We start from the raw sequence: 22790 nt of genomic DNA on the forward strand, positions 1-22790 counted from the left end.
TACCCACTAGCTCCCCATGTCATGTCTAGGTCCACTACCTGGGACCGTTTCCATGCCCTGTTACACGCATGTGCCCTTGACTCCCAAAGGAATCGAAGATGGATGCATACGATTTGTCTGTAGTCATGGGAAAAAAAAGGACACTGTTCCTACTGGGCGAATAGATTTCCCCCCAAAATGGGGGAAGAAGGAAGCTACCACATGAAGATCAGAGTGGCACCCCTCAAGTTCAGACATTAGGAATGGGGGGAACCCCCTAAAAGTGTTCTGAAGCATCAAAGAAAGATGCCGTCACAGGTTCAAAGTCAGAATCATTAGAATTCCCCCATGTCTAAGCCTCTCCATCATGGGAGTCTCGGGGTGAGGCTCCTTTGGGATGGTGATTTATTCCGATGGAGCCTCTTCCCTTTGAGGGCTGCTGTCCTCAATGACCTTCCGATGACCTTCACTCCTTGCCTAGGCCAGGGGTTCTTTGTATTCCAGTTCAAACTCCCTGTCAGAGGTGAGAGGACCTTTGTCCTCTACCTGTCTGGACCCCTGAGACCATCAGTTCTGATTACAGCACTAAGTGAGAGGAGGTGCTGAGGGCTGGAGACTGAATTTAGTGTTTGGGTTATCCTCAGTGTGGCTCCCACATCTGTTGTCTCCAGCGTAGAGTGGACGCTGCCCTCCTTCACTCGAAAGGGCTGTGGGTGGGTCGGACAGGCGCGCTCGTTGGCGAAGTAGGGAGACAATGGGGAAGTAAGGTGGTCTGTGGCTTCCAACAATGTTGCCAAAGGAATGGAGCTTATTCCAGACCATCTTGAAATGATCTTGACTGTGAGTGTGTTCCTTTGGCTTTGGCTCAGTAGCAGCTGGGGCATCGCACCATGTTACACAGGTGTGTGCATGTGTCTGTGTATATGTGTGTGTGTAAGGTGACTGGCTCTGAGGGCCAGGCCAGGCAGCTGCCGCTATTGCTTACCTTTGCTCATGAGTGTTTTTCTTCTACATCCCTGCTGCTTCCTTCCTGAGGCCAATGTTCTTTGTTCCTCTGGCAAATGACATTTGAAAGAACCCAAGAAGGGACAGGATTAATGGAGGCTGCCCCAAAAGGCAGACAAGGAGCCCTGTGGGGTTGAAGGAGCTGAGAAAGATGTTAGGATCCAGGCCATAGCCTCCTAGGAAGGGTCCCTGGGGTCAGGACAGGAAGCCGCCAACTGCTCCTCCTGTAGACATGTTGCTCAAAGTTCTTGCAAGAAAGGAGACTCTGGGTGTCACACCAGCCCACCTGGCTGCAGAGAGCCCCAGGAACCTCTGCGGGGAGCATGTCTGGAGGCCTGCAGTGGTCTAGCTGAGCTCCTGTGTGGAGAGGGCAGAGGCCTTGCTCTCCTGCGGTCACGCTCCGATCGGCTCCTCAAACCAGGCCTTCAGGAAGGCTTCTGCAGACAGCCCTCTGTGCAGGCACAGATCCTCCATCTTGGTCCTCCTCCATGGTTAGGCACTTTCCCCGTGGCTCAGGGCTGCTTTCACTTCTTGGCCACTAGCCAAGGACTCTGGCCCTTGAGAAGGCATAGAGAAGGGGACGTTTGAGAAGGAGCCTTGCTGAGCATCGGCACATTTTTATGGGCACCTCCTAGGATCAGAGATCTCTCCAGCTCAGCTCCCACATAGCTGTAGCCAGACCACCAGCTCCTCACAGCCAGGATGGAATCTTTGCCTCTCTCTTCCGCTGTGGTCTCATGTGCATCCTCTGACTTCAGAACTGAGAGGCACTGGGCTCATACTAATTGGGAGATGCTGCTAGAGAAATGAACCACAGGACCACCTCCAGGCAGCCGCTAGCTCCTCCCTTTCTGCTTTGTAAATCCTTCCCAAAGACCTCAGCCTCTCCTTCCTGACCACACTGGCCCCTGCTGTCCTCTGTCCTCAGCACCCATGAACCCTGGCTGCCTGTGACCATCATTGAGCACTCAGCGCATGTGGCCCCTCCCCATCCAGGGTTACGAGCACACGCATGCCTCAAGTTTGCCAAGCCAGCTCCATGCATGATGCTGTTGCAGTCAAAAGACTCCAGGCAGTAGGGAGCACAGGATGCCCCCCTCTGTGTCCACAGTCATCCCTACAGCTGACCTGGAAGTAGAATCAGAGGGCTTCAGGGTGTCAGGGATGACAGAAATCACCCAAGCCTGACACCCTCATCTGAAACTCGGACATACCGTGACCCGGAGCTCCCCAAGACCAGAGAGTGGATGGTAGAGAAAAGGACCCTGGTGTCCTCTGGGTCAGGTCACTGTCACACCATGTTCTGTCTGTGACGTCAAGATGCTGGGAAGGGTGGTAAACATGATGAATCATAGATGGGGTCAGAGCAGCGTGTGGGAAGGGGCTAAGCCGCTCCTTGAGCAAGGTGTGGCTTCTTTCAGCTTTATGCTGAAATGCCAACATGTCTCCACATAGATGAAGGTGGGCAATATGTCCCCTGTGGCAGAACACAGGGCAGGCACAGCGGGAGCTGCCCTTCGGCCCCAAGATACAGTGAGAATCTTGAGCGTTTTTTTTTTTTTTTTTCCTTTCCTTCTAGACAGGGTCTCCTGTAGCCCAGGCTAGCCTCAAACTCCCTACGGAGCTGAAGATGACCTTGAATTTCTGACTTCCTGCCTCCACTCTCCCAAGTGCTGGGATTTCAGGCATGCACCAACCAGATTGGGTTTGGATAGTTCCAGGGATGGAACCCAGGGCTTTGCCCATGCTAGGCAAGCACCCTACAACTGAGCTACGTCCCCACACTCAGAATCACCTTTTCCTGAGAGCTCCTGCTGGGCACCCTGCAACCACACCCGCCCTTCTGATTGCGCCCCTCTTCTTCAAGTCAGGACTGGTACCTCATGTGCTTCTAACCTTCCTTCTCTGCACTCAACACAATTAAGACTCCACAGCTAGGCTTGAAGTGATGTGTGAGCTCCACCTTAGTCTTAGTGATGACATTCCCCTGTTGCCTGTCACATTGCTTCCTTTGCCCATATTTTCCTTTGACTGTCTTTAGGTGGGGATTGTACCCCGGGCCTCTCAAGTGCCAGGCAATGTTCTGCCATTGAGCTGCAGCTGCAGCTTGACTGTAGCCCACGCCAGCCTCAGATTCTCTATCCTTGGGCCCCGGCCTTCCTAATACTGCAATTAGTGCCATTAGAACCAGGAGTTCTCTATCATGGTGGGTGACTGGAATTCTCTTGGTGGTGTTGAGTGGGTGAAAAGCACAGGTTTGGAACAGGAGAGCTTGTCCACTGTCCCCAGAAGACTCGTTTGATGTCGGTCTTGGGAGCTAATGGGAGGGGGAGTTGTTCCTGTATGGTCTCACTTTTACTACGATGATGTCATCACTGAGCTGTGACTACATTTCAGGCAGCGGCCTTTGGAGAACCTGGTGGCACTCGGAGTTCCCAGGTCCTCATTCAGGAGTGGGGAAGTTGGCCCAGGAACTAGGTAACCTCCAGGGTCAGTTTCAATAAACACAACTTGAGACAGGCTGTGTGACTTTGGAAGGCTGGGCATTTTTGTGGATTACTTCCTCCATAAAAATGTAGGCCATTCTGTTTTGTGGCTGCTGATAGAAAGACAGATATGTTGCTGGCTGGTGTCTTTGTTATATTTCACTTCTGAATGTGAAGACAGTGCAATTAAAATGTGTTTGGAGCCCTTGTCACTGGACAAGATGGGGAAGATGCTGGAGTGGGGTCATGGGGCCATTTTGAAAGGGTTCATCAGACCAGCTGGAGGTTTGGACTTGGCCTGAGTGGCTGCACGTATCTTCCCCACAAGGAGGGGACAGACAAACGCTATCTATGTCCACTGGGATTCACTCCAGATCAGCAACTTCAGTTTTCAGATGAGGAAGCCAGTAAGTACCCAGGAGGAAGCTGGTGCCCAGGAGGAACTGTCTGATTTCCAGAACAGCTTACTGGAAGTGAGCCCTGGGTTGATGCCTGTGCAGCTTGGTTCCATTAACATAACAGTTAGTGAGTGTGAGCTTACTGTCACACCTGGCAGGTTCTTAGGAAGTGAGGGATGGAGTGTGTGTGTGTGTGTGTGTGTGTGTGTGTGTGTGTGTCTGTCTGTCTGTCTGTCTGTCTGTGTTGTGGTGGGGCAGGGTCTGTTAACAGTGGTTCTATAAAAGAAATGTAAAATGAAAATAGATCTGGAAAGGGAGGGAAATGTTGGTTTCAGGTTCCCTTAGAAGTCCCAAGGACACTCTAAACAGTTGACAATAGACCACAGGCTACACCATTACACCCTAGTAATACTGACCTGTTCATCAACAGAGGTTTCCTGAGGGCTGGGGATGTGGCTTAGGGGTTAAAGTATTTGCTGAGCCAGTATGAGGACCTGGATTCAGGTCCCCAAACCCACACGAACGCTCCCAGACTCAGATGGCAGGGGCATGAGATTCCCCAGAGCAGTCTAGCTACTGACACCATATTGGCGAGCTCTGGGTTGGACTGAGAGACCCCCCCTTTTGAGTAAGAGGGAAGAGGGATCGAGGATGACCCCTGACATCAACCCGGAGAGCCTCCACATGCCACACACCTACATGCACAGGTACCCACACATGTACTTACACACATGCAAACATGCACACGCACACACTACACACAGATATGAAAGTGGAAAAAAAATAAGGAAGAGGTTTCCTGAGACCTTTACCAAGTAGGCACGGTGACAAGAAAACACAACTTTCTTCCCCCCCCTTTATTTTTTAAGAAACAGGGTTTGACTATGCAGCCCAAGCTGCCCCAAATTTGCAATCCCTCTGCCTCAGCCTCTTGACAGCTCTATTTCTTGTGTGTGTGTGTAATATATATGTGCATATATATGTATGTATGTGTGTGTATATGGGTGTGTATGTATATATGCATATGCATGAATAGGTATGTATGTGTGTGTATATGTATGGGTATGTATATATGCATATGCACGAACATGTAAGTGTGTATGCACATGTGTATGTATGCATATATGTGTATATGTGTGTGCATATATATGTATGTATATATGCATATGCATGAATATGTAAGTGTGTATGCATGTGAGTATGTATGCATATATGTGTATGGGTGCATGTGCGTGTGCGTGCGTGCGTGCGTGCGTGCGTGCGTGCGTGTGTGTGTGTGTGTGTGTGTGTGTATGAACAAGTGCTGCACCAGAAGACAACCTCAGGCCCTGATCCTCAGAACTCACCCCACCTTGTTTTTCTGAGATAGGGTCTTTCACCAGCCTGAGGCTTTCTGATCAGGCTAAGCTAGCTGGCTGGCTAGCAAGGCTGGGGAATCTACTTCTGGACACTGGGATTTCAACCATGTACGCCCACACTTAGCTCTTCCCCGTGGGCTCGGAGGACTGACCTCAGGCCCTCAGGCCTGTGCAACAGGCATGCTGCTGTCTGATCCACCTTTCCAGCACACTCCATTTCTTTGCAACATTTAAAAAACACTCCTTTACTTCATGTGTGCTCATGTCTTGCTTGCATGTATGTACGTGGACCATGGAGGTCAGAAGAGGGCGCCAGATCCCTTGGAACTGGAGTTACAGATGGTTGTGCACCATGAGGGTACTGGTAATCAAACCATGGGCCTCTGCAAGAGCAGCGAGTGCTCTAGGCCACCGAGCCATCTCTTCAGCCCCACAACAACTCCATTTCCTACAAAACAACACAACTTGAGGTTTGTCACATGTGGTGGAAATCCAGTGGGTGTGGTGGTGGTGGGGTCATTCTCTTTTGCTGCAGTAGACTGGCACACGAGGCAAAGCCCCCTCCTTCAGCCAGCTGCGCCTGGATCTGCAGATTTCTGTGAAGTGAACAGCGTGCTCTGTAGTAGCCATGTCTTAAATCAAAAGGCGGTATAGACAGTTGGATGAGAAACGAGACTAGAACGCTTAGTCTCCAGTAGGTGGCGCTGTTTTTGAGAGGCTAATGGAGCCTTTAGAGGCTGGAGTCTTGCTGAGGGAAGTCCCTCCCTGGGGGCGGGCTTTCAGGTTTTATAGCCAGGGCCCACTTCCGGTTCTCCTCTGTTTCCTGTGTGTGGATGAGATGTGAACAGCCAGCTCCCTGCTCCTGTTACCATCCCTTCCCTAACATGGTAGACTCAACCCCTCTGGAACTGTGAGCCAAAATCAACCCTTCACTGCTCTAGGTTGCTTTTGGTTGTGACAATTTATCACAGCAACAGAAATAAGAATGAACAAAAGCCCCAACCAAACCCCAAAACAATACGTAAGTCCCCTTTGCAGCCCTGGGGGGCCTCAGTATTGCTGAACCCTCAATGTTCAAGAGATGAATTTGGGATGTGACATAAGGAACATCTCCTAAGTGAGTCCCCACCCTCCTTTTGTTGACGCTAACATTTCCCAATATTGCTTCACACTTCTGAGGGCTCCTGCTTCTGAGACTTCCTGCTTGCACAAGACAGGATGGATTTAATTTAGTGATTAATCAGGATCATAAATCGCCACGTTTCATTTTTTTAATAATAATGAAAGTCAGTTGAAGTTTAAAATATTATCAGATACATCTAGTCTGGCAAACATCATGGACCTCCACATTTTTGTGAATTCACACGTAAGCTCGCAGACCTCTTTGCTGGCAGGCCCCCTTTGGCACTGGAACACAATAATTTATTAAGCTGTGATGTTTAATAAGTGTGCACAAATATCATGCAACATTACGAGCAGACTCACAGACAGCGTATTAGAAACAGATTTATACAAAAATGTCTTGTAAACAAAAGGGAACAGGTTATTTTCTGTACAAAATATTCAGGTTTTTTTCCTCCTCTTTTTAAATGATCTGTAAGATGCATCATACTTTGGGCATTTTCAAAAAGTGAAAACTGTATACAAATAAATATCCTATGTACAAACACACACACAGGCCAATCCGAGGTTAGAGGCGTCACTGCAAAACAAAACCAGAACAATGGAGAGTTAGTTCCGGGGGGCCTGAATGCTGCCTCCCCTGGAGGAAAGGAGGTGGATTTGTCTCTGATTGCATCAGAATTGCACCTCTGATAGGAAAGTGTGGAACATTAAACTTGCTAGAAGACCCTCATCTGGATTTAAGACATGTCTAACCCCAGGATGGGAAACCCAGTGTTCACCTTGAACCTACTCCTGGCTATAGCCACTAGAGGGCAGTCTCTTATGCTGTCTTGGAAACCACGCTGTGCACTACATCTGCCGAGATGTCATTTCTGGTTGCGTCTCCAACATGCTGTAGCTCTGGACAGCAGCTGTGGTTCCCTTGCTCAGTTCAACATATTCCATGTTCTGCCCACCAGCAACAACCTTGAGGGAGAATCTTTGGGGACTGAGGAGGGTCTTATTTAATGGTCCTCTCACACACAGCTCCTGGATGAGGCTGAGTGAGGGGCAGATTCTTGCGGGAGAGGAGGAAGAGAGGCACCGCCCCCTCAATGCTGAACGTTCCCTTTCTGTGGCTTGTGAGCGCTTTAGATACCTAGGTGTTGATTTAGATCTGATGCCTTGCTTTTCTCCTTACTCTTTCTAGTCCTGTACATCAATGAGATTTTGAGTACCGGGGTACAGGGGCGCCAAGGGGCCTCTTTGTACAATTCTGAGTTACAGGCACAGGACTGGATTGACTAAGCCTAAACTCTTGCGAGTGTGGGGTCCTGAGCCCTACAATGAGGACATACTGATAGCCTTAGATGATGGTGGTGGGGGCTGAGAGATACTGAGGGGGAGGTGAGGTCCAGGGAGATGGCTGCCCACTTGCTGCAGACCTTGCTGAGGACAAAGGTAGGCTTCTGCCCTTAGGCTAGGGAGTCCTGCGACTTGGGTGGGAGCTGTGGCTGAGAGGGCTGGCCTTGTGGCATTCAGCTGACTGCTTTAATGACGGCAAATGACAATGGCATTGTGAATCTGGTGCTATCTCCCTATTTGGGTTACCCCCACCTCCTAGGTGAGTGGGTGCTGGGATTATTACATACATGTACCACCATGCAGGATTTATGCAGTGCTGGGGATCAGACTCGGGACTTTGTGCATGCTAAGCAAACACTCCTGTCAACTGATCCACCTGTCTGGTCTCTTAAAACAGCTCTAAGTGTTCTCCAGGTGTGTGCAGTGAGTGGCTGTTTAATGGGTACCCCTCTCCCCTGCCACTGGTGAGGTAGCACCTTTTCCGACCCACATCTTGCTGTCTCATCTACGGAAAAGGATGGAAAACTGACAGCTTCATGGCATTGTTGGGAAAGGGTTGACCCTGAGCTGCGAGGGCCTCTGGGAATCTTACCTTGTTCCAGCAGCCTTGGACTGGTAAGCCATCTTCTCCCTGCGAAGAGGCAGAGAATGCTTAGACTCTTGAGATAGTTAGCTGAGTGGGTAGGGTAACAACGATACAAACATTTCCAAGCCTCAATGGGACGTGGCCTGCCCACTGTCGTCTGCTTCCTTTCTTGCCCTGGGTCGGCGTCTTAGAAGGGGGTGGGGAGCATTTAGATGCCACCATTTTCCCTTTGGCTAATGTCGAGTGTAGCTGCAGCGCAAGGCTGATAGGGACTGCTGTGGCCTGTGGGCTCAGCCTGTACAGATGCTCATGAAGCGCATAGAGGACCGCCTTTGTTCTGACTCGGTAGAGTGCTAAGAACTCAGGTCCCTGGGCACTTGGGACCCTGGTCTTCCTCTGCAAACCTGTTGAGGGAAGGTCTGCTGTGGCTCCCACTTGGCCTGAGCTTGTTTCTCTTCCTAAGCAATGGGAGGTGTCATCCAAACAGTCCCAGATAATGGTCACTACTGGGTGGGGACGGGGTGACAAGGAACAGAGAACAGGCAGCCTCAGGGGGATTGCAACAGGATTTTGAGACATCTTTCTGGCCCTGCCTCAGACACCCTAATCTGGGGGGAAATGGCACATAGGGCTGGGAAGTGACTGTACATTGTCAAGGATACTGTGCCCGTGTGAGGGAACCTTCACAAAGCTTCTCGGGCCTAACATTCTGGACTCTCTGGCACACTGTGTGGCAATCCAGGAATCTTTCAAAGGTCAGGCTTGAGGGGAGGGTCAGATGGAACCAAGAGCACAGGGCTCTGGGTCTCAGCCTAGGTCTAGCAGAAGGGCAGCCCCATCCTAGAATTGCAGTCTTTAGGGTCTCCTCCACCCAGCCCAATAAGGAACTCCCCAATCACCCAGCATGCAGCAGGGATTGTCCCAGACCAAAGAAACCCAGCATGTGCTAAAGTCATGCCAATAGTTCCTGCACCCCATTCCTGACAATTCAAAATGAAGGACACATCATTATGGGATGTTATTGGGAAAGACATCATTTTGAATGGTCAAATAATCTTTCTCCTCTGGGCTTGGAAGAGGACTTGCAGAGGGCGGTGTCTTTCAGTTTCGTGGTGCCCCTCTGTCCCCTTCACAGTCCATCATGCCATGCCAAATCACCCCACTGCCACAGTGTGGCACACTGCACACAAATCCTGGGAAGGAGAGGGGCCTTTGAGGGCCACAGTGGCATTTCCATCTGGACATGGATGGTGGCAGGGCACAGTGGAAGAGCAGGCAAAGTGTAGAAAGGCCAAGGTGCCTTTGCAGAACTAAGAGTATTCAGATGGTGTGTGTATGTGTGTGTGTGTGTGTGTGTGTGTGTGTGTGTGTGTGTGACTGTGGCCCAGGAAAGACCCAGTTTTAATTCATGGAAGCGCTTTGGAAGTCATAGCTGAGAAAGGCACCCATGCATGCTGCATGCTACATGCTGCGGGGGGGGGGGGGGCGGGGGCAGGGTGAGTTGTGTCAGGAGGCTTGCTACTCTGTGTGCTTGACCTGTGCTGCCTGGCTTTGCATTTGTGTTCTAAAACATCTCTGGTGCCCTTCAAGCAACTCTGTGATCATCCAGACTTTCTAAGGCCATTTTCATTCAAAGAGGATCTGTGAGTGATGGACGAGGCAGGATTTTGAGGCAGGGAATTCTGTGGTGATGGCAGCTCCAGAATCTCCCGGGGAAATGGAAGGCAAGCAGGCGTGCCTAGACCAGTGCCTGCAGGGTCAAGGGGTTGCCTTCTGTTTCCTTTACGGTTAGTTAAGAGGGTCATGCAGATACTCTGGAAGTTACCGTCTGGAGCAAGACTGGACCTGGGAGAAACCAGCTCCTGAGTTTCAACTCCAGATGTGCTCAGGGGTACTTGGCCACCACCTACCTCCTCCTAATTACAGTCTAGATCTTTCCACCTCTCTTTCCTAGTGAGCTACCTAAAGACAAAGGGCAGAGACACCAAAGGAGAGCCTTCAGGGTCTTTAGCATCTACCACCTGGTCCCGGACCATATTCTAAGTGATGGTGTCACCTGGGCCATGACCCAGGATCCAGTCTGGAAGAATGGACAGGGTGGTTCCTACCTTCACCTTAATTATAGAATGTCTCTGTCTAGAAGCATGCCCCATGTCCCTTGCCAAACTTTGGGGAAGGGGTGGGTTTGCATCTGAGCTTGGTTGGCAGGGTGACTGGCAGCTCACTCAGTGTTTTGTTTGTTTGCTCAGCTTGTGTATTCATGGCTACGTGCACTGTGTGGAGGTAAAACAGTCAGTGTTAAAATCCTGCCCAACCCATGTGCTTCCCTAGCTTTCAGAATGCTCTAGATGCAATCAAGCAATGAGGATTAGATGCAGCCAAGACTGACTTTGCAGGGGGCTGGCTGATGTTATGGTGGGGGATGGGGTTTGCTTCAGAAGTAGTTGCAGGAGAAAGCTAAGAAAACACCTGGCCGCTTCACATGCAAGAGGACGGCATGGTTGGGAGCCACCAAAGCTCCAGGCAACGTGACTCTTGGTGTCCACAGAGTGAAGAAGCAGTAAGCAGCAGCTGGGAGAATGGACTGAGAGGGTCAGGAGGCACACAGGTACACACCACACATGTGGGCTAGCCCAGCTTGGCCACGCAGGCAAGGGAAGGAAATGCCATACCAGTGGGCATGGGGCATCCAGTCCGTCCAGCCCTGGTAGCCCCGGCTCCCCTTTCTCTCCTTTAAAACCTCGGTGGCCCTGTTCATAAAACCAACCATGATGATTACTGAGGTCAAGGTCAGCCATCTCCAATTGGGCAGTGGAAAGGCCCAGTCCTATCCTGGCCAGGATGCAGACCCTGATGTATGCAGACACCTTCTCCCTGGCACAATCACAGACAACCTCCCGCTGGAGAGCAGCGTGGCTTTCAGAACCTTCCAGAGATTTGAAAGGTCACTTGAGAAGCCAGGCTGGTGCAGCACAGTCATTAATTGCTGGCTTCTTGGGAAGGCTGCTTGGGACTATCTACTCATTTTGGTCTTCAGCTTTCCAGAGTCTGACTCCTGGGCAGTACATGAAAAGCCCCCTTATCTGGCCCTGTTCTGCTCAGCATTGACTCTGGCCCTCAGGAGACTAACTCTGGGGTCTTGCATCCTGACAGAGTGAGGTCTCAGACAGCTAGAGCTGCAGGCCCCAGAGGTGACCGTGACACAAAGGATGCAAATCTCGTGCCATAAACACCACGTGGGGCTGCAAAGCACGATGGGACCAGAGCCCGAGACCTTCTCCCCAGACCCTGCAGTCCTCTCCTTCCATCCACCCATTGTTCTGAATCTTCAAAGGAGAGGGACTCAAAGGCAAGGGGTTTAGCAGAATGGCTTGCAGCTGTGGCTCTGGGGCCCACCCTCTGCGGGCAGGACTGCCAAGGCACAGACAGGCTCGGTGGCATCTGTGGAGCTCCGCTCCTCATGCATTTGCCTCCTTTGTTCCCAGCCCGAAACCCTGTGGGAAAAAAAAATCCAGAACCATGCGAACGAGAAACGAAAACATACCAGCGGGCAGGGGGCGTCTAGTCCAGGTGCTCCTTGGTCCCCTTTATCCCCTTTAGGCCCTCTAGAGCCTTTCTTCCCCCTCTCCCCCTGCAAGCAATGGTTTAGTCCAAGGTAAGGGAGGGAAAAACAACATCAGCACATCGTCAACACTTTAGGATCATTCACATGTTAGAGGCGGAAAAAGGAGACAGAGAAGGACTGAGGGACAAGTAGCTTTCCTTAATCAAGTTAGCATCCTGGTAGGATTATGGGACACACCCACTTCCCAACTCTAAGCACCTAAGATTTTGGCAAAGGAGGGAGGAGAGGGAGGTAAGAACAGTGGCATCTCTGAGCTGGCGAGGAAGGAAGGAGTAGCCCACTAAAGACACCCAATTCTGCTGATCTAAAGGCCAGCAAAGGATCATGTGTTACGTTTCCATCTCTTTAAGGGATTCATTGCAAAGGGCTTTGGGCTGACAACCTCTAGTCCCAATTAAGGTTTAGTTTCTTTGGAAACAGGTGTATGTGTGTGCGTGTGAGGGCAGGTGTCCATGGAGGCCAGAGGTGTCAGAGCCTCCTGGAACTGGAGTGACAGGTGGTTGTGATCTGTCCCCTGTGGGTGCTGGGAACCGAACTCGGGTCCTCTGTAAGAGCAGTACACATTCTTAACCACTGAGCCATCTCTCTAGCCCCGTCTTGTTCCAATTAGTTCTCATCCCTTTGCTGTCCCCTTAGGAGGCAAGGTGACTCTGTTTAGAGTCCTGGCATGTGCACATGTGTGCATGACTGTAGCCCATACGAAAGTATGCAGGGCGGTGTGTGCATGCATATACACATGTGCATGTATATATTCTCAGGTTGATCCTCCCTTATGATGCATCTCTCTGGCTTATTCTGGTCTCACATCATCACTACTTAAAATTGTACTGTTGGGCAGTCATGACGGCCCAGCAGGTAAGGGTGCTTGTGATATTTTTTGTGCAAATAAAGCTTTCCTGAAGATCAGAGAGCAAAGCCAGCCACTAGTTAGCCATAGAGGCCAGGTGGTGGTGGCACACGCCTTTAATCCCAGCAATTGGGATCTCATGCCTTTGCTCCCAGTACTTGGGAAGCACACGCGCCTTTAATCTCAGGACTAGGGAGGTGGAGACAGGAAGTGATATGGCTGGGCAGAGAAAGGAATATAAGGTGGGCGGAGACAGGAGCTCAGCCCCTTTCGGCTGAGGAGTTGGTGAGGTGAGAGGTGGCTGTGGCTTGCTCCTTTGTCTCTCTGATCTTTCAGCATTTACCCTGATATCTGGCTCTGGGTTTTTATCAAGATCAATTAGGATTCATGCTACAGGTGCTTGCCACTTAGGCTGAGAACCTGAGTTCACTCCTCACGCGGTAGGAGAGCAGTGACTCCACAGCTGCATCACGGCACACTTTATTACCGCTAGCTCAGGGAGTTCATCTCTCTCTGAAAAGCACTGGCAATCCTCCTCCTAACTGAACCCCATTTTTATGTCTTGGGGTTCATCTAAAGAAGGGCTCTAGGGCATCCTTTTAAAGGTCACCTGGAAATGAATTTATAGTTAACTTTTCATGTCTCAGTCTTTTAAAATGGGGCATGTAGGTCCCTAGCGAGTCTCCCCAGACACTCTGCTCTGTGGAAGGTGGGTTATCTCATGCCCGGGGACTTGTCTATTGCTGCTTCATCATGGCAAGGCCAAAGGTACAGCTAGTTCTGTCAGTTACTAACTTTAACTCCTCCAAGCTTCAGTTTTTTCACCTGTAGAATGGGTACATTACAATCCCTTCCAAAATTGGTGTGTGGCCTGTGTATGAGAAATGCTCACTGGTGGGATGCTGCTTTCCTCAGTGAGGGAGGGTGGCTTCTGTCACCCATGGTGATGACAGTCTCCTACTACCTAGTGTGGGGGTTTGCCAGGGAAGTGACCTTAGGAGCGTGGCCCTTGTTCTCAGAGTCATGAGTACAGTTTCCTAATGAAGGAGATGGGCAGAGTTGCTGAAGAGCCGGTTCCAGCTCTTAGATGATTTGCCTGCAGGTCACGGAGTGTGGGCCACCCACACTGTGGGGCATCACCCCACATTAGGTGTTCTGGAAGATTCTGGAGCTACTGCTTTACTAACATGTCCCCTATTGTCCACCCCAGAGTGGGTCATACAAGAGGTGTGCCCACCCCCAGCTCCAGCTGGTGAGGAAGGAGGGGCAGACAGTGACCCACAAGGGGTCCCTTCAACATTCCTGATGACTGTGGAGAACGGACTTCAGGAGACACAGATCAGGGGTGGGGGAAGGGTGAGAGGTGTGGGGTTTTAGTGGAGCACGTATGTTGTGGGAAAGACAGGGAATAAAAGAAGAAGGAGGAGCTGGGCGGTGGTAGCACACGCCTTTAATCCCAGCACTCGGGAGGCAGAGGCAGGCGGATCTCTGAGTTCGAGGCCAGCCTGGGCTACAGAGTGAGGTCCAGGACAGGCTCCAAAGCTACACAGAGAAACCCTGTCTCAAAAAACCAAAAGAAGGAGGAGGAGGAAGAGGAGGAGGAGGAGGAGGAGGAGGAGGAGGGGGGGGGGACAGGAGGGGACAGAAGGACTCAGAAAGCAAGACATGCACCCTCCAGACACTTCCCCATCCCCAGGCCTGCATGGCAGAGTGTGCAAACAGTCTCAGCATGCCTGGACCTTTTCTGCTGGGCAGCCTGCAGAGAGCTCTATGGTCACAACCAGCCGGTCAATGTCCTGGTTGCTGGAGTAGTGATACCCTTACTCTTTTGATCCCCCTTTGCTATTGTTTTGACTATGTGTTCTCCTATAACCAAGACTAGCCTCACACATGATATGTAGTTGACGATGACTGTGTGAACTCCTGGACCTTTCTCCTCGACCTCCCAAATGCCGGGAGTACAGGCCTCAGGTGCCATGTCTGGCTTTGACCAGTTTCTGTTGTAAATGTGGCTCTTGGGCCAAATTCCCTGAGTCACTTAGAGACAAGTGGGGCATGGGTGGGAGAAGGTACCTGCAGAGACGGGAGCAGAGCACCCTTTCTGGTCTTGTGTGTCCTTGGCAAGCTTCCTGTTTTGGATTCTGGGTCTTTGCCCATCATTACAAGGACCTTCCTCTCATTCCATGAACAGAGAAGAGGCGTAGGACCATTTTTGGACAAGACATGCAACAGTATAAATGTGTGTGTGTGTGTGTGTGTGTGTGTGTGTGTGTGTGTGTGTCTGTCTGTCTGTCTGTCTGTCATAGGCCAACTTGTGGGAGTCAGTTCTTTACTTTTTCCACATGGGATTGAACTCAGGCTGTCAGGCTTGGTGGTAAGATCTTTGCCTGTGCGGCCATGTTGCCAGCCCAACAGTATGATTTTAAGGTTGCGTCTTGGTTTAGGTAAGGTGGAACAGATTTCCAATGATTGCCCAGGCATAAGGAAGGCAAAGTTTGATAAGGGTACATTTGAAGGCTGTCTGTAGGAGCTGCTCTTTAAAACTCAGGCTAACACTGAATATCTCCAGAGTTACCTTCCCAGGTAGCAACAATGATGCTTTGAATCAGAACCTTAGCCTCTGACATGTCACCTGGATCCAAGTGTCAGTATTTTCTATCTCCTTCTAGGCTCCACTAGAGCTGGTGGCTCAGAGGCCTGAATGAGGTGGCCAGCTTCAGAGTGTCTTTTTTTTTTTTTTTTTTTTTTTTTTTTTAAAAAGCACATTTAGCATCCTGAGAGTTGACTCCTGGGTGAGAAAAATGAGTTGTTCCTTGTTTTGAAACCTGCTGCTTGGGACAATTCATCTGGACCTTTGTGGTGTACCACGTTGCTTTCTGAACATGACTTTCTTTTTTTTTTCTTTTTTTTGTTTTTTTTTGGTTTTCTAAGGTAAGGTCCCAGGTGGGCCTCAAGAATATATAGCCAGAGATAGCCCTGGCTTCTGGATCCTCCTGCCTCATGCCTCCTGAGTGCTGAGATTAGAGGTGTGTGCCAACTGCTAAGTTCTATGCAGAGGTAAACTGGAACCCAGGGCTTTGAGTAAGCAATTCTACCAACTGAGCTACACCCTCAGCCCCTGACTTTGACTCCAGTGAAGAGAGATATTCTAATTTGCATATAGGATGCAGAGAGCTATCAAAGGGTGGGAAGAGGAAATGGAGAAGAAAGGTTTCCCACAATTTCTGGGGCTTCCAGATGGTTTAGCATCAGAGACGCCAGGCTGGTCCATTTTCTCATCCTCCCCCATCTGTGACAAGGGTACCTCACTGGCCCTGACTCCCTGCTACAGAAGAAGGATTACCTTTATTTCAAGTGACTCAGTGCCTCCAGCCAACGGAAAAAGTCTTAAGAAATAGGCTTGAAAAATGTTAATTGAGTGTGATAAAGAAAACCAGAACATATTAGAAATGAGTTAGGAAGGTTTGTATGCCAGTGAAGAAATGGAATGATCAGGTTTTGTGGAGACTCAGAGACCAGCCACATGGCTGAAATGGAATCGGTTTGTTGCAGTGGATTCCATGTGGTCTTGCCTTAGGCAGTTTGGTAGGGGTGGCTCTCACTTATTCATAGGTTTTTGGGAACAAGTTGAGTGATTTTGTGTGGCTGCTGGTGAGGAGACTTTAGGGGTTTAGAAGTGTCTGGTAAATACTTCACAAATTGAGGAGAATGGATTTAATTCTGGCCAGATAGAAATAGACAGATTCTGACATGTTCTATTCCCGAAGATATGATCAGTGGCCAAAGATCAGTCAGGTTCTGGAATCCATGTGCGCTGCCTGTGTCTCACTGGGGGAACTCAATTCAGCATAGTTCAGTGTTCTGGACAGTGGTTCCTTCTCATGTAAGGTCCTTGAGCTTTTTTGTCTGCTAGAAGATGCTCTTGGTCCTCAGGAGGTGTGCCCTGTACACAGATGGACACTAGAGGAGGTGATGGAGAGGGCTATCTCTCAGGTAGATCATTGCTGCTGTGCCCAAATGCCCAAGGCCATGAGTGTTATATGCCTATGGTGCTGGGGACATTTAATGCATCCTGCTGAAGACAGCAGGAGCCAAGGGGAGGAGGGAGGGTCTGGAGGGTGCAGTTCATTCCATTCCCTGCCAAGTCTCCAAGAGAAATAGCAGCTGGGATACTTTTTTTTTTTTTTAAGGGCTTGGCTGTCTGTTCTTGGAGCTGGAATTTATTTTCTTGGTCACCAGTGGACTGGAATGCTTAACAAATCTATGTTTCAGGAGGCAAAGCCGAGGTGACGATGGATCTAAAAATACCACTAAGGGGCCAGTTATCAGGACAACAGAAAGGACTGGATGCGAGGCTCCTGTTACTGGACGGCCATGCTGGTCTGATGGTTGCTGTGGGATTGATTCATTTAGCCTTCTCTGGAAATGAGGAGACCCACTGGCTTCAACTGCAGTACGAGGCCCCAGGCTCCCGGCACGTATGGCATGGAGCCCCTCACTAGAAAGCCTTTCAATTTAGGATGATTTATAAGGAAAGACTATTTGTCCTATTAGGTCAGGAGTCTCCAATTGATCATTCCATCCCATCATGAAGACATTAGTAACCAGATCCCGAGAGCGAGGGCTCAGACTTACCCGGTTTCCTTTGTCCCCGGGTGGTCCATGTAAACCCTGTGTTAAATCAGAGGAACAAGACATGTTAATGAGAAAACACGAAACGGCCCGTGAGGTCCTTCCCTCAGGCTCAGAAACAGGCAGATGCCCCAGTTCAGTGGAGATGGGCCTCATTACCCCCATTTTACAGAAGGAGAACAGAGAAGCAAATGCATCCAGGAACTTGACCTAGAGGCACATGGATTTACAAGCAAATCCATGGTCAAGGTTCTTAATTTCCTTGCCCTGTAGCCCATGTCCCCACTGGTATCAATGATCTTCTGGGATCAGTCACAGGGCGAGGGGTAGGTTTCACGCCGCAGTCAGGGGTGCAGATGGGGTACTCTGGGCTGAATATCTCCATGGCTCTCTTGCCAGCCCCTGGCTGCACAGCTGCTGAGCCCCTCTTTTAAAGTGCAGAACCCCCTAGGGGAAGGAGTGTTAAGCATCCACTGGTGCAGACACGCTTGTTTAGTCAGTATCCACATGAACCTCGGGTGGACGGGGAAACAGAATCCAGGCTCTGTGAGACAGCCACTTGGCTTTTGTAACAAAGCTACAGGCAAATGCATTGCAGATGGAAGCCAAGTTCAGTCTTCCAAGCTAGCGCCCCTCTCTGTGTTGTGGGGATCTGGGTCCTGGACAGCAGAAGTGGGGGTGCCTTGGGACCCTTCTGGACAGCCCAGGGGCTAAAGTGGAAGCTTCCAGACAGCAGAAGTGGGAGTACTTCGGGACCCTTCTGGACAGCACAGGGGCTAAAGTGGAAGGTTCCAGACACATGTGAGATGAAATGGTCCCTGTGATGAGTACCTGTCCCCTGTTATACCCCACAGGGACTTCTGGCCCATCCCCAGTTAACTCTGCCCAGCTTCTTTTTCAACCCCAGGTATGGGCTCCAGGCTCTGGGCTGTGTTGGGCATGGGGGAGATGGACAAAAGGAAACCTCTAGGCCCTGGAGACTCACAGGAAGTCCTGCTGCTCCCGTTGGTCCTGTCAGCCCTGGGTCTCCTTTGCTGCCCTGAAAGAGAGAAAGATGCCACATGAGCTTTCCACGCTGTGATGATTTCCTTTCCAAGACCGTTTTCTGGTTCCCTACGGAGCCAGAGCCCCAAGGAATTGAGTGTGTGTGAGGCAGGGTGTGTTCTAAGAACTTCCTGCTGTCTCTCCCCTACCATGAGAGGAGGTTTGATTTCTTCTCTGAAGCCCTTGTCATCACCATGGAGAGGCAATCCTGGTTTCCCCAGGGGATGAATGATGTCAGAGAGGCTCATGGCCTACATAGAAGCCACCCACTTTCCCACCACAAGCCTCTCTTGGGTAGGCAAAGGGCAGAGGGAGAAAGGTGTGGAGGAGAACTCCACAGATGCTCCGTGGGTGTGGATCAGCTATGGAGTCTGTCCACTAAGGATGACAGTTGTGTATGAGAACCTGGATGGCTGAGAGGAACAGCGTGCACCTCCCCCCAACCCCTGACACACACACACACACACACACACACACACACACACACACACACACATTGAACTGATTCTTGTCACACCTATCCTCTTACACACCCATTCTGTGAGGGATGGGTTGGGCTTCAGAGACTGTGTGACGTGGCTATGGCCACTCAACACTGATGGTGGGGACCCCTGCCCAGTGCCCTGACTTTCTGACTTACTGATGTCATCTGGGGACTTTCTAAATCCCACATGACCTTCTGTCCCATACTGTTTCTCTAAATGAGCATCCTTGAGAGACTGGGCTGTGCCAGGTGCCAGGTGCCAGGGTACCAGCAGAGAGAGAGAGAGAGAGAAAGCTTTTCCATCTCGCCTGTCTCCTCACAGCCATACGATGGTTTTCTTCTTCCCTAGGCTGCTACAGGAATAACCAGCAGTGATGGATGCGAGAAGGGGTGAGGGCTGAGACCCTGGGGGATGGGTCTCAGGCGCAGGGGATGAGCAAACCTTCCTGGTTTCCCAAGCTTCCAGTACACTGAGCACTCACCCTCTCGCCCTTTGGTCCGGCGGGGCCTGGAACTCCGATTGGTCCTGGAGTACCCTGGGGAGGGGAAAAGAAAGCAGAGGTCAAGGGCCAGTTGCTGCAGAGAACCCTGAGAATCCCACCCAGGACCTGAAGATGTGCAAAGCCTGAGCCCCGGTTTTCAGGCTTGGCAAAGCCAGGCTTGTTCAAGGAGGCCGTTTGACTGGGCCGCGATCCATTTTGGATTTAAGGGCCTTGGAGGAATGTTCCTTCCCAGAGCCAGATTCGTGGAACCTCTCACATCACGGCCAAGCTTGCCGAGGCTGAAAAGAGATGGACCGTTGCTTGGTTTGCCACCAACAAGCACTGGGGAGGGAGGTGACCCCATCCCAGGAGTGGGGGCCTAGGGCCGGCACCCCCTTGCGGTCATAGCTCCACATGCAGCGGGAGGGTCCTCATGCCATAGAGACCCGTGCGGAGATACACTTAGAGGCAGGTGTGAGAGGGCCATCCAGCACCCTTCCCCCAACCCACTGCAGACCCCACAGATCCTGGGCTTGAGGAACAGGTCAAACAGTCATGAGTTAGTATTCTCCAGTGTCAGAACCGCACTGGCCTTCAGGAAGTAGGAGCAGGTTCTCTCTTAACTTGGGGTCCCAGGGAGGTAGGGGGCACTTCAGTAAGCTGGGGGTTGCTTGGAGACAGAGCTGGGGCTTGCTACAGAATTGGCAAACACTTCTCCCAGGTTCCCGCCTGCATTCCAACTAGACCAAGTTTCTATTCCACAGCCTCCTGTTTATTGGCCTCTCAATATTTATGTGTCCTACTCAGACCAGACTGTGGGGCCTAGGGCTGGCCCCAGGAGGGTGCTGTCTGGTACTCTTGAGTGTATGTAGCTGGGGAAGGTGGGGGCATGGGCGTCTGGGAGAATGCTGATTGGCTGCACAGGAGAAGTTCTTGGTGTCTTCTGTGGAAGGAGGAGGAAGTAGAGTAGATTGTGGTGTGTAACAGCAGTGGTTCACTCTGAGTAGGACTGGAGGCAAGGAAGCTGACTCCCACAGACTCCATTGACTGACCCAGGCTCCAGTCTCTCCTCTGTAAATCTAGAAGGTCAATTAGGGAGTGTGCTCCAAGGCCTCCAGGGATAAATGTGCAGAAGCTGCCCAACTATCAGCAAGACAGACACTCGTGGCTCTTTCATACAAGGATATAGAATTGGCCTTGGGTAGGATGAGGCTCTGATGGGTCGCCTGGGTACCCTCCTATCTCTGAAAGCTCTAGGCTCTGTCCCCTGACCCTGTCTGAGTGTCTTCCACAACAGAACCCAGCTGGTTTTCTTCTCTCCCACATGGCTCTCCAGCCAGCTAACGATAGCCGTGACTGGAGTGTGATGGACCTTAGAATGCTAAGATGGACCTTAGCTGGCTATCGAGGCATAGCGGGCTGGCTGCAAGTGGCTGGGCACACAGCCCTGGTGTGGTTTCCGAGCTGGGAAGTCCGCAGGGCATTCTGAGCAGGTAAAGCAGCGGACATTTTCTGTGGGCCTTCAGAAGAGATAGTGAGAGCTCTTTTCTGGAATCAGGAGGAATGGAGTCACAGAGGGTCCAGGTCCCTCACTTGCTCTATTATTATTATTATTAATATTATTGTTATTATTATTATTATTATTTCCTGAGCTGAGGATTGAACCCAGGGCCTTGTGCTTGCTAGGCAAGCACTCTACCACTGAGCTAAATCCTCAACCCCTCACTTGCTCTATGATAGACCCCTTGTGCTTTCAGGGTGGCTTGGGTGCCACCCACAGTGACAGGTGTGGTTAAAAAGCACCCACAGGACACTGAGCTGAGACTGGCCTACTCCCATCCTCTCTGCTCCCCAACAAACACTTCAGGTGGGGTGACTACATGTGACTGGGAGGCCCTCCCGGGCAGACAGGAGATGTACAGATTTCACAGTATGACAACACAGCGTGAAGGTCACACACAGACACTTGTGTTTGCTAGGACGCATCTTAGCTCAAGCCCCATGGTAAGGAAGGGTTCCCAGGCTGGACTCAGCATCAGGGTCACTGTTGCTAGAGTGACTTCTGCTGTCCCACGCTTCGTATGTCTGGGGTCCTTAAGTGTGCACTCACTGTGACCAAGGGGTCTGGAAGGGCATTTCTGATGTGGGCACGGAGAGGACTGTCTGGTGTCTACCAGCAGGATAAAGCGTGGACAAAGCGTGATCATGGACAAAGCGTGATCGCTACCGCTGTGGGGGAGCAGGGGGCGGGGAGCAAACAAGGCCACAGCAGGAAAGACAAGAGGGGGTCACAGGCCAGACAGGGATGGGGCCGGGGGGGGGGGTGATGGAGAAATGACACTCACCGGTGGCCCAGGCCTGCCGTCCAAACCTGAAGCTCCCTGGATGAAGGGTACGATTTGACCCAAAGGAAGGGAAGGGTGGGGGTGGGAGAGAAAAAGGAGACAATGGGGAGGGGAGAGGTGAGTAGAGCGTGACTCCAGACAGACACAAATGCCATAAACACAATGGGAGAAGGAGCTTGGGAGGACAGGGGGTGTGTTTACACACGGACACTGAACAATGACACAGAGACACCGAGGGCCGTGGCTGGGTGCTGAGCTGGCGTGAACCCTGGGGACAGAGGCTCTGACTCTCCACAGCTCTTGTTACCCCTCTCTCCCTTCACCCCCAGGAACCCCGCTTCCCAGGGTGCTTTGGTGCTCAGGGAAGGGGACACAGAAAGGCATTCCTGGATGTACAGGTGGATCCAGAGCTACACTCCCTCCCCAGGGCAGGCTACGTGGAGGGTATCCTGGGGGAGGGGGTGTGATTCCAGCTCTCTCTCTGTCTCTCTCTGTCTCTCTGTCTCTGTCTCTCTGTCTCTCTGTCTGTCTCTCTGTCTCTCTGTCTCTCTCTCTCTCTCTCTCTCTCTCTCTCGTGTGTGTGTGTGTGTGTGTGTGTGTGTGTGTGTGTGTGTGTGTGTAGCTAAGAGGACAACTTCTGGGAATTGATTTTCTCCATCTACCATGTGGGTTCCAGAAACTGAACTCAGGTTTTTAGGCTCGCAGCAAGCGCTTTTACCCACTTAACCCTCTCCCTGGTCCCAGCACTAGCTTTTCAACCTGAGTAGAAGCAGGCTTAGTTCTGCCCCATCTGGGCAGGCAGGGGCAGCCCTTGGAGGATGATCCTGACATTTCTCTGGCACTTTACAGTTAGACACAAACTTGGTCCGTTCACATTTCAAACAAGTGTCCTTTTATAGACAAAGGCTTTGGAGGCAGCTGTCAGGGTCATAGGTCTAAAGCTACACATTTGTGGTAAATGGGCCCTGAAAGTAAGACACTACTCAGCCAGGGTGTCCTGTGTCCTCATTACTCCCTGCTGACTGATGAACAATGACTTGGTGGGAAGGG

At 51.0% G+C, this 22790-nt stretch overlaps 1 protein-coding gene across 6 annotated transcripts in view; it reads right to left on the reverse strand.

The window, feature by feature from the left end:
* Positions 1–6489: 6489 nt before the first annotated feature.
* The window catches only part of Col13a1 (collagen type XIII alpha 1 chain), a 140821-nt gene continuing 124520 nt past the window's right edge, over positions 6490–22790 (reverse strand). For 2 of the 6 annotated variants that reach the window (XM_036168376.1, XM_036168372.1), the window contains 7 exons: positions 19396–19449; positions 18371–18424; positions 17389–17424; positions 11826–11912; positions 10954–11031; positions 8288–8326; positions 6490–6928 (listed from right to left, as the gene is read on the reverse strand). In XM_036168376.1, coding sequence (XP_036024269.1) covers positions 6926–6928; positions 8288–8326; positions 10954–11031; positions 11826–11912; positions 17389–17424; positions 18371–18424; positions 19396–19449 — 351 coding nt within the window. In that variant the 3' untranslated portion in view covers positions 6490–6925. Of the gene's footprint in view, positions 6929–8287; positions 8327–10953; positions 11032–11825; positions 11913–17388; positions 17425–18370; positions 18425–19395; positions 19450–21740; positions 21777–22790 lie in introns of all 6 variants that reach the window. The other 4 variants (XM_036168375.1, XM_036168373.1, XM_036168371.1 and 1 more) reach the window with 3 other exon arrangements.

This window comes from Onychomys torridus, chromosome 18 (genome assembly GCF_903995425.1).
Source record: "Onychomys torridus chromosome 18, mOncTor1.1, whole genome shotgun sequence".
Classification (NCBI taxonomy): Eukaryota; Metazoa; Chordata; class Mammalia; order Rodentia; family Cricetidae; genus Onychomys; species Onychomys torridus.